The 14,568-nt window shown below is 44.5% G+C and overlaps 1 protein-coding gene across 4 annotated transcripts in view; it reads left to right on the top strand.

Moving 5' to 3' along the window:
* TENM4 (teneurin transmembrane protein 4) overlaps positions 1-14,568 on the top strand; it is a 448,178-nt gene that overhangs the window by 105,178 nt on the left and 328,432 nt on the right. For 2 of the 4 annotated variants that reach the window (XM_077842106.1, XM_077842098.1), the window contains exon 3: positions 7,072-7,281. The exons of the other annotated variants lie outside the window; for them this stretch is intronic. In XM_077842106.1, coding sequence (XP_077698232.1) covers positions 7,072-7,281 — 210 coding nt within the window. The remainder of the gene's footprint in view (positions 1-7,071; positions 7,282-14,568) is intronic. 4 annotated transcript variants of the gene reach the window in all.

The following is a 14,568-nucleotide window of genomic DNA, read 5'->3' as shown; positions in this document are numbered from 1 at the left end:
ATATTTTTAAGGTCAGGCTTGACAAAGCCCTGGCTGGAATGATTTAGTTGGGGATTGGTCCTGCTTTGAGCAGGGAGTTGGACTAGATGACCTCCTGAGGTCCCTTCCAACCCTGATATTCTATGATTCTATGATATTCTATGATCACACTTCCAATATATGTTAGAGTCAATGCAACCCATTTTGAATAACGTCTTGAGGTCCAGTATGGTAAAGTATCTAAGGGCCTGATCATGCAAGGTGTACCTTGCCTCTTAGGTAGGGTGATGATATTTCCCTATGCTGAATATGGGACACCTGGTAAAATTACTCTTATTTAAGTAAAAAGGAAAGGAGTACTTGTGGCACCTTAGGGACTAACCAATTTATTTGAGCATGAGCTTTCGTGAGCTACAGCTCACTTCATCGGATGCATACTGTGGAAACTGCAGAAGACATTATATACACAGAGACCATGAAACAATACCTCCTCCCACCCCACTCTCCTGCTGGTAATAGCTTATCTAAAGTGATAATCAAGTTGGGCCATTTCCAGCACAAATCCAGGTTTTCTCACCCTCAGCCCCCCCCCCAACACAAACTCACTCTCCTGCTGGTAATAGCCCATCCCAAGTGACCACTCTCTTTAAAATGTGTATGATAATCAAAGTGGGCTATTTCCAGCACAAATCCAGGTTTTCTCACCCCCCCCCCACCCCCCTCCAAAAACCACACACACAAACTCACTCTCCTGCTGGTAATAGCTTATCCAAAGTGACCACTCTCCTCGCAATGTGTATGAAAATCAAGGTGGGCCATTTCCAGCACAAATACAGGTTTTCTCACCCCCCCACCCCCATATACACACAAACTCACTCTCCTGCTGGTAATAGCTCATCCAAAGTGACTACTTTCCCTACAATGTGCATGATAATCAAGGTGGGCCATTTCCAGCACAAATCCAGGTTTTCTCACCCCCCCCCACCCCCCTCCAAAAACCACACACACAAACTCACTCTCCTGCTGGTAATAGCTTATCCAAAGTGACCACTCTCCTCGCAATGTGTATGAAAATCAAGGTGGGCCATTTCCAGCACAAATACAGGTTTTCTCACCCCCCCACCCCCATATACACACAAACTCACTCTCCTGCTGGTAATAGCTCATCCAAAGTGACTACTTTCCCTACAATGTGCATGATAATCAAGGTGGGCCATTTCCAGCACAAATCCAGGTTTTCTCACCCCCCCCACACACACAAACAAACTCACTCTCCTGCTGGCAATAGCTCATCCAAACTGACCACTCTCCTTACAATGTGCATGATAATCAAGGTGGGCCATTTCCAGCATAAATCCAAGTTTAAACAGAACGTTGGGGGGGGGGAGGGGGGTTAGAAAAAAACAAGGGGAAATAGGCTACCTTGCATAATGACTTAGCCACTCCCAGTCTCTATTTGAGCCTAAATTAATAGTATCCAATTTGCAAATGAATTTTTTTGGAGGGGGGTGGGGGGGTGAGAAAACCTGGATTTGTGCTGGAAATGGCCCACCTTGATTATCATACACATTTTAAAGAGAGTGGTCACTTTGGATGGCCTGTTACCAGCAGGAGAGTGAGTTTGTGGGGGGGGGGGCTGAGGGTGAGAAAACCTGGATTTGTGCTGGAAATGGCCCAACTTGATTATCACTTTAGATAAGCTATTACCAGCAGGAGAGTGGGGTGGGAGGAGGTATTGTTTCATGGTCTCTGTGTATATAATGTCTTCTGCAGTTTCCACAGTATGCATCCGATGAAGTGATCTGTAGCTCACGAAAGCTTATGCTCAAATAAATTGGTTAGTCTCTAAGGTGCCACAAGTACTCCTTTTCTTTTTGCAAATACAGACTAACATGGCTGTTACTCTGAAACCTGTCTTATTTAAGTGAGTTCAATGGCAATCAATCAGAACTGTGCAGTATAAACGTTCAAATTAACATCAAATTGACTGAGCCCCTGTTAAAAAGAAATACTGCATAGTTGGATTCTTTTTATTTACTTTCTTATCTTTAAGGCTTTAGGGTTCATATGGGGAGGGGTGATACACACACACTCCCATATACCTCTCTCACACAGGGAAGGTGACTAACCGATCCGACCCGACACTCCCTGCCCGGCGCAATCTGCCCTCTGTGCCTGGGTGGGCCCCTGGGATGGACCCGCCTCTCCTGGTACCTGGCACTATGTCTTCCGGAAGCAGCATGGGGGGAGGCACTCAGGGTCACATGCTCCACCCCTAGATTTCTGCCAGGGCTCACACCAGAATGTGGCCAGCAGCAGCCTTTTGGCACTGTGCAGAAGGGAAGGGACTGGAGCTGCTTCTAGCCTCAGGGGAGGAGGAGTGCGGGAAGGGATGACCTGGCCTGGGTCTTTGCAGAGCTCATCTCTCCCTCCACCCCCATCCATGGTGGCTGAGAGCAGCTTGTCCTTTCCTGCCCACACAGTGTTGAAAGGCAGCTAACACCTCCAGGATATTGCTGGTCACTGAAATAACCCAGCTGCCTCCTGTCCCATGGCTACAGCACGGGCAGGAAGGGGTTAAGCCCTAAGGATGCATTGTGCACCAGGGCCAAGAGAAACTGACTGCAGGGGTTTCAGCAAACCCGGCCAGAGACGTGGCTCAGCAGAGGAGGGTGCCTAGGTCACGGAGCAGCCCCGCACTTTCTGGGGGCAGGACCCAGGGCAGTGGGGGCCGGTGAAGATGGTTCTAAACCCCTTGGGGAGCTGCTGTGGAGCCCGCAGGGCTGGGGTGTGATCAGGGTGGAAATTGCTTCCCCTCAACACCACTCTGGAGCTTAACTGAGGGGTGGAGAGGCTTCCCCATGCTAGCGCTGTGCAGGTCTTGGCACATGCAGGGTTTGGCTCCTCCTGGCCATTGCCTCAGCCAGAGGGTCTTCAGCTTTCCCAGGGCACCAGCCCAGCCAGAGGCAGCGGGGGAAGGAAGGAGCCTGCCGGCCAGGCTGTTGGTGAGCTGAGCACTCCGACCAGGGGCTGGTTCTCCGCACAGCGCTGGGAGCAGGATGCGCCCCGCCGAGGGCAAAGCAGGGAGAGGACAGCGAGAGGGGGAGCACATAAAGGGCCGATGGGTGGCAGCAGAGACGACACGTAACCAGCTGCCGCCTGGCACCTGCCCACACTCACCGGCCACCGCAGCTCGCAGTGCGCAGACAGCACTGTCTGGAAATGGGACCGGGGGGCGGGGACACCTTGCTGGCCGAGAGCCAGCACACAGCGGGGTCTGCGCTGATGGACCAGCAGGGGGACCGGCTAGCCGGCCCTACGTGCTGCATCTTTGCACCACCACCAGCCTTGCACACCCATCCCCATAGTCGGCCACTGGAAACTTCCCCACCCACCCACCGTTGGTAGGCTGGTGAGCAGGGATTTGGCTGCAGCAGGACCTGCCAGTACTGATGAGGGGAAGACAGAAAATATGGGACAATTTGCCTGTTTTAAAGAAAAAGTCGGGACACCTGCAGGAGGGCTTAAATATGGGACCGTCCCTTTAAAAAGAGGACATCTGGTCACCCTGCTCTTAGGAGACTCTTGCACCATGTTTTGCAGGATTATGGCCAAATGTATAGTGTAAACTGAAGTATTGCTTATTATTTGTTTTATCTTTTCCTCAAACTATGTTGTGTCTATTTAGGGCTGTTTTTCTCCTAGTGATAAAGCGGGTGTATACATTTTGCGGGGTTTTTTAGTTAAGTAGGGAAATAGAACATTTCTGTTAATCCATTTCCAAAGTTTGTGTTTCTTAATAACATCTCTAGGTCTGCTAGAGGTCTTAGCATATCTTTCCCTGATTGTTCCAAAAATGTCTTAATCGGAAATATTGGCACATTGGTAACAATAAGTTAGCTAGCTCTCTCTGACCCAGAGAAAGTAACACACCATTCATACATATCTATTCAAATTACATTATTCCTGCCTCAAATCCAAAGAGCATAATTTGACTATTCAATACAAGAGGATATATGGGATTGTTATAAATTGGTGCCAAGGGGCCCATAGTTGGAATATGGTTTTATTTTTCTGTTAGTTTCCAAATTGCAAGAATGTGCATAATGAATGGTTATCTAGTCCTTCTGTTTTATCATTTTTTGAGGAAGAAATAGCACATGTTGCAGACAGACTTGGCCTACATGCTCAGCTTCCATAGCAACCCAGTGTTGCTGCGGATTCATTTTGTACCAATCAATTAGAAATTTTGCTCTGGCAGCCAGAATGAAAGCATATGGGCCAAATCCTGCTTGCTTTACTCAGGCACGTAATCCCATTGGCTTTAATGGGATTACTTGGGTGAGAAAGTGGGCAGGATTTACCCCTATATCTTGGATTTCCTTCTTGCTTTAATTTTATTAGATTATTTATTTATTTATTTGTATTACTGATCAAATTTTATTTTTTGGCTTTTTATCCATCCATGAAAATGTAGATAATTCTTTTTGATGAGGCTGTCGGATTATATTTGATTCATATACATAATAATTGTTGATACGTGTAATATGAAGTGTTTATATGCCCTGTATAACAAGTCATACAGCTGTGAGTGTAAATGACTGGTACACATCTTCATCGTGTAGCTTGTAGAATCCTCTGTTGCATCCATATGCATAAGATGGGGTTTTCCAGGACCCACAGCAATACATGCCAGTGACCTGCAAATTGCTGCATGATTTCAGTCGAATCTTTCGTATTAAAGGTCTGATCATGTACCGCTTAAGGCACGTGTAACTCCCACTGAAGTCTGTGGAAAGTTTAGTGTGTAAGCAGTAAGGCGGCAGACGATTAAAATCAGTGTTGTCAATGGGGGGGGGGCGGGGTTTCCCCACGTTTTTCTTTTCACTAACCAATATGTCAGTATCAGAGAAAATAAAATCTAATGAACTACAGTATATTGTGTGTGAGTGTGTATAGTATAAAGTTATATGTATGTGTATATATATAACATTAACCATCTGACATAAACTGACAAAAATGTAGACATTTTGAATTTAGGACTTCTTTTCAGATCATTATGCCTACTGGTCAGTCTTATTGGGCTCTAGATAAAATGTATGATGGTATGTGCAACGTGTGCTGCCTGACCTAGGCACAGCGAGGAGACTTTGAGGCATATTGGTGTTACCCGGGTGAGACCAGAGAATCATTATACTCTCGGATGAACTCAAACAGAAAAAGGGTAAAAGACAAGAATATCATATCACCCGTCGGCGAACACTTCCACAAAAGGATCACTCCATATCTGACTTCCCAGTCCTTGTCCTCAAAGGAAACCTGCACAGCAGTTTCAAAAGATGAGCCTGGGATCTTAAATTCATAACTTTGCCATTCACTAAAAATCATGGATTTATGGCGTATTACAACAATCTGTAACCCATTAACGCCCCCGTGTGTGGTCCTGTGACTGCAGGGGTGTTAAAAGGTCACTTCATATTGAAAGGTCCTTTAGAATATGTTAACTACTGCAGATGCCACAAGTACTCCTGTTCTTTTTACTTATGCTAAACAATCTGTTTCACCTTGTATTTAGCTGTGACACTCTGAGTACCTTTCTCAGACCTAAGCAGAGCTCTGAGTAGCTCAAAAGCTGGTCTCTTTCACCAACAGAAGTTGGTCCAGTAAAAGATATTACCTCCCCTACCTTGTCTCTCTAATATCCTCTCAATACAGCTACAACACCACTGCAAACAACATTATGTTTACTAAGAAATACTGTGCAACCATGATGTGGCATGTGTTTTTGTTATGGTCAAGTAAAGCTTTTTAAAAACATTTTTTTAAGAAAGTTTGACAGAGTTTTCATGCTGATTTTTCAGCACTGAGTAATTTTGATGGATTTCTCATGATCGATTTCTCTGTTTGCCAGAAGCTGGGAATGAGCAATAGATCACTTGATGATTACCTGTTCTGTTCATTCCCTCTGGGGCACCTGGCACTGGCCACTGTCAGAAGACAGGATAGTGGGTTAGATGGACTCTTGATCTGACTCAGTAGGGCCATTTTTATGATGATTTTTTACTATTTGGAAAATGTGACAGATTTATCATTATGACTTTCATATGAAGCGTTTCAAGGAAAAAATTCATTGTTAAATGCATTGTCCTGTATTTTAACTTATTATATGTCTGTGTTTATATTCCCTCTGTTTTTAGTGATATACTGCACATATTCAGACATCAGGCTTGAATAAATATAACAGTCTTTCTTTTAGTCACTTGGGATTTTTGATTTGACAGTTTTGTTTGAAAATTTGTATGAAATATTTGTATTATCCATTAAGTATTAAGATCCAGATCCTGCAAACTCTTTGCAGTGTGTTTGCAGAACTGGGGCCTAAATACTAACTTTGGGCCCAATCTAACTTCTTTTGATGTGAATAGGAGCTTTTCCTGAGTCAGGAGTGGCCCTATATAAATACTACTTATTATACTGCCTCTCTCTTGACTTCAAGAAATTATACTGTCTGGATTTACTTTTATTCTAGCCTGTTGCTAGTCAGTTTCATTGGCGTGCTGACATGCAGTAGCACGTCACTGCAGCTTGAGTCTTTCCTGCCCCTGTTTTCTCATGTGAGTAAGGGCTCTTTGGGTTATAAACAGTACAGGGGAATGATTAAATCCAAACCAAGAATGGTTCTGAATAATGGTTAAGAAATCACAAAAGCATATCTAGTGATAAATTTAGTAAAAAGTAAAAAAAGCCTAAATTTGGTGTTTAAATTTGTTGATAGTGTACATTTCGTTAGAGACCCACGTTCTACATTAGATTGGAAATGGCAGGATTTATAAGAAGCACACTGTACAACATATTCATATTTAAGTGTATGTATTTGTGTGTCTATATATATACATAAATATATAGACATGCATATGCAGTGTGTAAATTCACACACAGTGCATATGTACACAGATATGTTAATAAATATGTGCAGTATGTCCTGTTTTTGAAAGTCCCCCCCTCCCCCACTGTGCATGTTTTCTGTTGATTTTCCTTGTGTGCCTTATAAATTTTTATTTTTCTGTCTGTGTTTGTGTTTGTGGTTCACAGGTCCTCCTTTGCATTGTTCATCCGCTTCATCAACCCCTATTGAGCAGTCCCCCTCCCCTCCCCCTCCCCCTGCAGCCAATGAGAGCCAGAGAAGGTTGCTAGGCAATGGTGTGGCCCAGCCAACCCAGGACTCTGACTCTGAGGAAGAGTTTGTCCCTAATTCATTCTTAGTTAAAAGTGGCTCTGGAAACCTCTGTGTACCTGCCAATGGTGAGTTATTCTCTCTACCTACTTTACTGCTTGCTTGTCTTACAAGTTGTGTGGGGGCCTGTAGGATGCAGGTTTGGGTTGCCTCCTGGACTTTGAAGAGTAATTCACCCTGTGTTTGATGACATTCTGCTTCAGTTTTACAGCCACTGTGTGTGTTGTTTTAAACTCCTTGTGTTTCCTGTGGATTGTGTCCCTGTATCTCTGCTGAACGAAGCATTGCTGTGTTGGTTGGAACAAATCACCTAACTTGAGACAGCACCTGAGCCCAGCTCTGAAATGCTGATTACGGCTGAGGCAGTAGCTCGGCTGAAATGTCACACAACTTCACGTTAGTGTTTTCGCTGCGGGTCTGTAAAACTTTCTGAGTAAATTTTGTGTGTCAATGTCAGGAACATTTCCTTTCAAATGACCAGTTTGGAGATCAGATGGAATTCAGGCTTTGTGAAATGTTTACTTTGATTGAATTGTAAACAGGCCAGGGGATTGTGTCCTGGAGGACTTCAAGACTATGAGAAACTTTTCACTGGGTCTGCTTTTATGGTTTCACTGGGACTTCCACTCTCAGACTGGTACAGATGCGAGACAGTCTTAGTGGCTTCATTATGAGAATGCAGATTTAAAAACTAATTTCTAAAGCCTCAGCCTGCATGTTTTAACCCAAATATGAGTTGTGACAAGTGACATCAGCATGTTACCTTCACACGCACAGGCCAGAAATAGGTTATGGATCCAAATTTCTGCAGGTAGCCTTGATAAATTTCCTAAAGGCAAAATACAAAAGCAGCAACAGGTCTCTATCCTACTAGGTACTGAATGCTTCCAACTCCCACTTACCTTAGTGGGAGTCACCCAGGAAAGGGATCCCACTAAAAGAATGAGGATGTAAAGGAATGCAAAGGAAATAAAATGATTTGCTTTACAACTTCGCATCCTAAAGACAATGACTTGTAAAAAGGGAGACAAAGCTAATTGATAAAGCAATGTTAAATTCATCAAGGACAGTGCAACCTGATGTAGTGCGGATACCAGCAGTGAAACAACAAGGGCCAGTCAGCCCACTGCTATCCAGCCAGAATGATAATTGCAGGAAGGTCTGATTTATGGGGGTGAAGCCATTCACAGACATCTACCAAAAAAAAAAAAGAAAAAGTGAGAGAGGTTTACAGCATCTGGTAACAGCTTAGCCCCATTTCTGTTGAGCTTTTAAGAAGGTTTCCTAGTATGGAAAGGGAAAAAAGTTTGACACTGAATTAATTCCTCCCCTCCTCACCTTCCTTTTTCTTCTCTTTCTTGCATTTGCTATGGTAAAAACTTCAGGGCTTTTCAGTGGAGAAGGTTATCTTTCATGAATTGTCATCATAAGGAGAACAGGGGGAAAATACAGTGGTGCATTCATTCAGGAAACTGTTTAAAATTCATATCCTCCTACCTCCCTTCAATCACTAGTATAGTCAAGCTTGCAGTGGTGTAGATGACCCTTTAGTGTTCACAGTAACACAGTGATGGTTGGAGACAAAAGCTGCCCAATCTAACATCCTCAGTAATTCTTATATGAGCATAGTCTATCTATCTGTCCATCTATCTGTCTCGACACCCCCTCCAGGTAGAGAGAGAGAGAGATTAAACCCCTTAATCTCTTCTTTTACTAATTAACTGAACAACAGAAAAAGCATTGTTCAGAGTCTACAGTGAGTTGATGACATTATTGTATTATTGATGTGCTGGTGAGTTAGTGAGACTTTAGGCTCTTCAGCTGTCTGCTTATTTATACTCCTCTCCTTGCATCAGTTTGTCAAGGCTTTACATTCCCCAGGGCCTTCTTTGTGTGTAAAATTCTGCAGGTTGGTAATAAATATGTCCCACACAGAGACAGTGTGTCTGGGGTCTCATTTGCTTGGTGACTCGGGTTGTTCAGTAATGAGAGGTGCAGGTAAATCCAGCACATTTGTGACCTGCTACAATGTCACCCTCACTCTGCTATCAGCAAAAAACAAAGGTGACCTTTGAAAGCCTCATTGACTTATTATGCATCCTATCAGCCCATAATCTGGGAGTTCACCTGAATGAGAAGCACAGACCATACAAGTCCATCATGTCTAAAATGCTAAGGCTCTTCTGACCCCTCGAAATTGATTTAATTGCCTTGGTTCCTTAAAGTTCTGTTTCTATGAGGCTTAGTCAGCATAGACTTTAAATGACAAAGGCAGCTCTTTATGTCCCCTAAATGGGGAAAATTAGTAAAAGCTTATTTTGGTCAGGACTAAGTTTAATATAGTTAGAGCACTCATTCTCTGTGTATAGTGGCTGTCTCAACAGCAGGACTGCCTGAGAATGCCTGGCTAAGGATTTGTGTTGCACTTTTTAATTGATCCCTGCTAGGTTTTCTTTCCACAGCTGTGTAAACTCAGCTTTAGAGGAGTCCATCCAAAGTAAGTAACACCCATGGAGCTGCTGTTCCAAATCCCCATGTAAATTGCAAATATAATGCACATGGAACAAAAGGTATTTTTGAGGATACATTAGACTATTCTTTATCTGAGTTCCACTCCATCGAAAAAGGTACTAATGTAGTAGTATTTTTGTGAAAATGTTCAACTAAAATTTCAAATTAATATTGAAGAACTAAAGTAGTAGGTAAAGACCCACAGATTTTCTTTCTTCGACATTTTATTTTTGTGCTCCATATATTGCAAACCCATCTTTTCTAATTAAAATCAAAGAGTAACCCCGTATCTCTGTTATTAATAGAAATTTTAATAACAGAAGGAATTTTCAAAATCACTTTTCACTTTGCTTCTTATTTATGTGAACTCCCAGATTCCTATAATCTTTTAAGCCATATTTTCCAAAGTGACTGGTGATTTTGGGTGCCTCAATTTTTGGGTGCCCAACTTGAGAGACCATAAGAAGTCCTGATTTTTGGATAGTGTTGGGTGGTCAGCACTTTCTGAAAATCAGGCCCCTTTAAGGTATCTCTAATTGGGCATCCAGAATCACCAGTTAGTTTTCAAAGTTTCTCACCTTTAAGACAATCTTAAGAAAAATCAACTACACCGACATGCTGCCTAACAAGCAAAGAGGAACATTATGAGATGCCATAGTCAGAAATCTGTCTATCTGTGGTACTTATATGGCCCCCATAACTATAGTATCTGAGGCCCTTGCAATCTTTAATCTGTTTATCTTCACAACACCACTTTGAGGTGTTATCCTCACTTTACAAATAATGGGAACTGAGGTACAGAGACACTAAGGCCCAGATTTTTAACATTATTTAGGGTTTGCTGTGCTCGGCATTGCAATACCTAACTGATTTAGGAGCCTCGATCTCATGAGAAATAGGCTCCTAAATCAGTTAGACATTACAATGCTGAGTGCAGCAATGCCTAAATAGCTTTAAAAATTTGGATCTAAGTGACTTGCCCAGGAAGTCACACAGGAAGTCTGTTGCAGAGCAGGGAATTAAACCTGAGTCTTCCAATTCCCTAACCACTGGACATCTTTAGATATCTTTAGGTTTTTTGTTTTTATGAGGTATACAAAGCAGCATAGGCAGATAGGAAGGATAGATGAAGATACAAGAGAAAAAAAACATCTGCATAACCTGCTACATCTGTTCAGGAACTAAGATGGAGGCTCACATTTTTTAAAGTCACCTCTGATTTTGAGCCTCTCACTGTCTGGGTGCTAAGCTTTAGGGATCATGGGACAGAGCACATACAACTTCAGTGGAAGTCAATGAGAATAGCAGAGGTCTAAAGATGTTATCCAGAACTAGGCCCCGATCCTGAAAGGTACCCCACATGGGTCTGTGTGCCTGTAGAGAACCCCCCCCCCCAATGAAGTCACTGGGGCACTGTGAAGGCTCAGAAGTCCATCTGTTGCAATAATTTACAGGATCAGGGCCTTAGAGGCCATGTTTGAAAATTTGGAACCAAATGTCTTTTTGAATTCTTCCTGAATATTAAGCCTTTAATACATCACTGTTTGCAATGCTGCTTGTCCTTGCTGCCCACTCCTTTGCACCAGTCTTGTTTCATTTGCTGTCCGTGAGGACATTACTTCACAAATAGCAACATTACACCGTCTGCCTATGTCACCCAAGGTGAATGTAGAAGAGTCCTAGAAAGGTCCTAGAAAAGCTAAGGGTAGGATTCGCTCTGGCACAAAGTTGTTATACCTTTAATGCCAACAGCGCATTCAGTGCTGTGCAAGACATAGACAACATAGTCCCTGCCTCAGCAAGGTTTTGCAATCACTGAAGTCAATGAGACTGTTCACAGCGTAATGTTAAGTATATGTGTTAGTCTTTTAGGGTCAGAGACTGAGGGGCTGGGGCAGCTACAATTGAAATCAGTGGGACTCTTTCCATTGACTTCAGTGGGATCTGGATCAGGCCCTACAAGCTCCCCTCCTTCAAATCAATGGCAAAAATGTTCTTTCTCTTTAGAAAATTACAAGAAAACCAATGCTCTACCCGTCACCAGCTGGCTCAGTTCCTGTAGGTCCCCCAGTTTTACTTAGGATTAATTTGCTCCCCCTTTCCAATTCTTCTGTCTAAGCTAGGTGCTGGATCACTTCACAGTGTTAACACTTTCCTAAAGCCTACCCTTTGGTCACTTTGAACCGCGGGAATAGAGACCGGAGTGGCTTCACATGTTGCCACAAGGCTTTGTTTTCCCATCCCTCCAAGCCGCTTGCCTTTCCTGTCTACACTGGCAGAGTTACATTGCCAGCTGTTACAGTGCCGCTGAGGGGAAACCGCTGTTGTGTGTTCACACTGTCAGCTGTCTGTGCAACAGCGTGTTCACACTTGCGGCACTTGCAGCGGTATTCGGAGTGGTGCACTCTGGGCAGCTATCCCACAGAGCAGCTCTTCCTCTTCTGCTGCTAAGAATTGTGGGAAGGCAGAAGGGGTCACAGGGCATCCTGGTTCCTGTCCCAGTGCCCCGTGATGCATTGCTTTGCATCCCAGAAATCCCTGTGCTTCTGTTCGCATTTGGCGCCATCTTTCAACAGTTTGTGTACTGCGTGCTCTGCCTCTTCGGTCTGCAGGAATGGATCCCGCACTGCTGACTAGTATGCTGCTGGCTCTCACTAACACGTCATGAGTGGCAGTGGAGTTATTCCTTAAATTACAAAGGCAAGAGGAGTTCGACATTGATCTTGCCACACTCAGTAGCTACAACGACAGGTTTCAGAGTGACAGCCGTGTTAGTCTGTATTTGCAAAAAGAAAAGGAGTACTTGTGGCACCTTAGAGACTAACCAATTTATTTGAGCATAAGCTTTCGTGAGCTACAGCTCACTTCATCGGATGCAACACAACACGATGTAGCTACAACATGAGATTGCTTGTGGCATTCACAGAGATGCTGACCACAGTGGAACGCCGCTTTTGGGCTCAGGAAACAAGGATTAAGTCGTGGGATCACATTGTCATGCATGTCTGGGATGATGAGCAGTGGATCCAGAACTTTCGGATGAGGAAAGCCACCTTCATGGGATTGTTTGATGAGCTCGCCCCAGCCCTGTGGCACAAGGACACGAGAATGAGAGCTGCCCTGTCATTGAAGAAGCATGTGGCGATTGCACTGTGGAAGCTGGCTACTCCAGAGTGCTACCGATTGGTCACTAACCAGTTCAGAATTGGAAAGTTGACTGTCGGACGCGTGTTGATGGAAGTGTGAAGGGCCATTAATCGTATCCTGCTTCAAAAGACCGTGACTCTGGGCAACGTGCGTGACATTGTGGATGGCTTTGCACAAATGGGCTTCCCTAACTGCGGAGGGACGATAGATGGCACGCATATTCCAATTCTGGCACCAGAGACCGAGCCACCTAGTACATTAATCAGAAGGGGTATTTCTCTATGGTTCTCCAGATGCTTGTGGATCACCATGGGCTTTTCAGGCTGGTCTGGAAGGGTGCATGATGCATGCATCTTTCGGAACACTGGCTTGTTCAGGAAGCTGCAAGCAGGAACTTTCTTTCCGGACCAGAAGATCACCGTACGGGAAGTCAAAATGCCCATTGTCATCCTGGGAGACCCTGCCTACCCCTTAATGCCATGGCTTATGAAGCCATAAACAGGGAACCTTGACAGCAGCGAGGAGCGGTTCAACAACAGGCTGAGCAAGTGCAGAATGACTGTTGACTGCGCTTTTGACCATTTAAAGGCCCGCTGGCGCTGCCTATATGGAAGGCTGGACCTGGCCAGTGATAGTATTTCTATGCTTATAGCCGCATGCTGTATGCTTCATAATATTTGTGAAGGGAAGGGTGAAAGCTTCACTCAGAGCTGGATCGCTGAGGCTCAGCGTCTGGAGGCTGAATTTGAACAGCCAGAGACAGGGCTATTAGAGGGGCGCAGCGCGGGGCCATAAGGATCAGGGATGCCTTGAGGCAGAAATTTGAAGCTGAAATCCACTAATATTTGTTGCTATGCTCGGGAGTGCAGTGCTTTTAATGCTAGGAGGTGATTGTGATTGGTGCAGATGATGCACTGTGAAGGTTTAAGAAAATTGCCTGTTGCTTTGCAGGGCTCGGTTTGCTTTCAGTTAATGGAATAAAGATTGCTTTCAGACCAGAACAATTCTTTTATTAAAAAACAACAACCGAAGGCGAGAGGCAAACAAAAAAGCCCATCAGCACTGTGGGGGATGGGGGAAGGGAGGGTCCCAGGAGGAGGTGGGGTGCTGGGATGGTTAAAGATTTGTGTATGTCCAGGTATCATATGCAGCCTTGTCCTCTGGAGTACAGTGCAGTTGGTACTGTACTTCAGCAGGGCTAAACTGCAGAGCGATGGGTGTTGCGTGCGGTGGGTACTGAGCGTCTGCAATGCTGGACTGCGACGGGGGAGGAGTGGAATGCAGCGGGTACAGTCTGGAGCCAGGAGGTTGATAAGAGCATGTTGGTGGTGTCTGGAGAGCGCATGGGAAAGAGTTTTGTGACAGCAGCTGCAGGTGAGGGTGGGCACAGAGCTGTTCAGTTTGCAGTGCTAGTAATGCCTGGAGCCTGTCCGCTTGGCACTCAATAACATTTAAGAGCCACTCCGTGACTTCGTTCTGGTGCACCGTATTCTCCTTTTGGTCCCTTTTCTCTCTGTCCTGCCACTCCTTCAATTCTTGTTTTTCGGCCATGGAGTGCATCATGACATCACGCAGGAAGTCCTCTTTAGTTCTTCATGGCTGCTTTCTAATTCTGCGCACCTGTTCAGCCGGCAATAACAAAGAGGGAGGCTGGGCTCCCAAGGTCATATCTGTGAAGCCAAAATGAAACATTTTAC

This window comes from Eretmochelys imbricata, chromosome 1 (genome assembly GCF_965152235.1).
Source record: "Eretmochelys imbricata isolate rEreImb1 chromosome 1, rEreImb1.hap1, whole genome shotgun sequence".
Classification (NCBI taxonomy): Eukaryota; Metazoa; Chordata; order Testudines; family Cheloniidae; genus Eretmochelys; species Eretmochelys imbricata.
The sequence above is the reverse complement of the archived record's forward strand: the minus strand, read 5'-3'. Positions and strand labels throughout refer to the sequence as shown.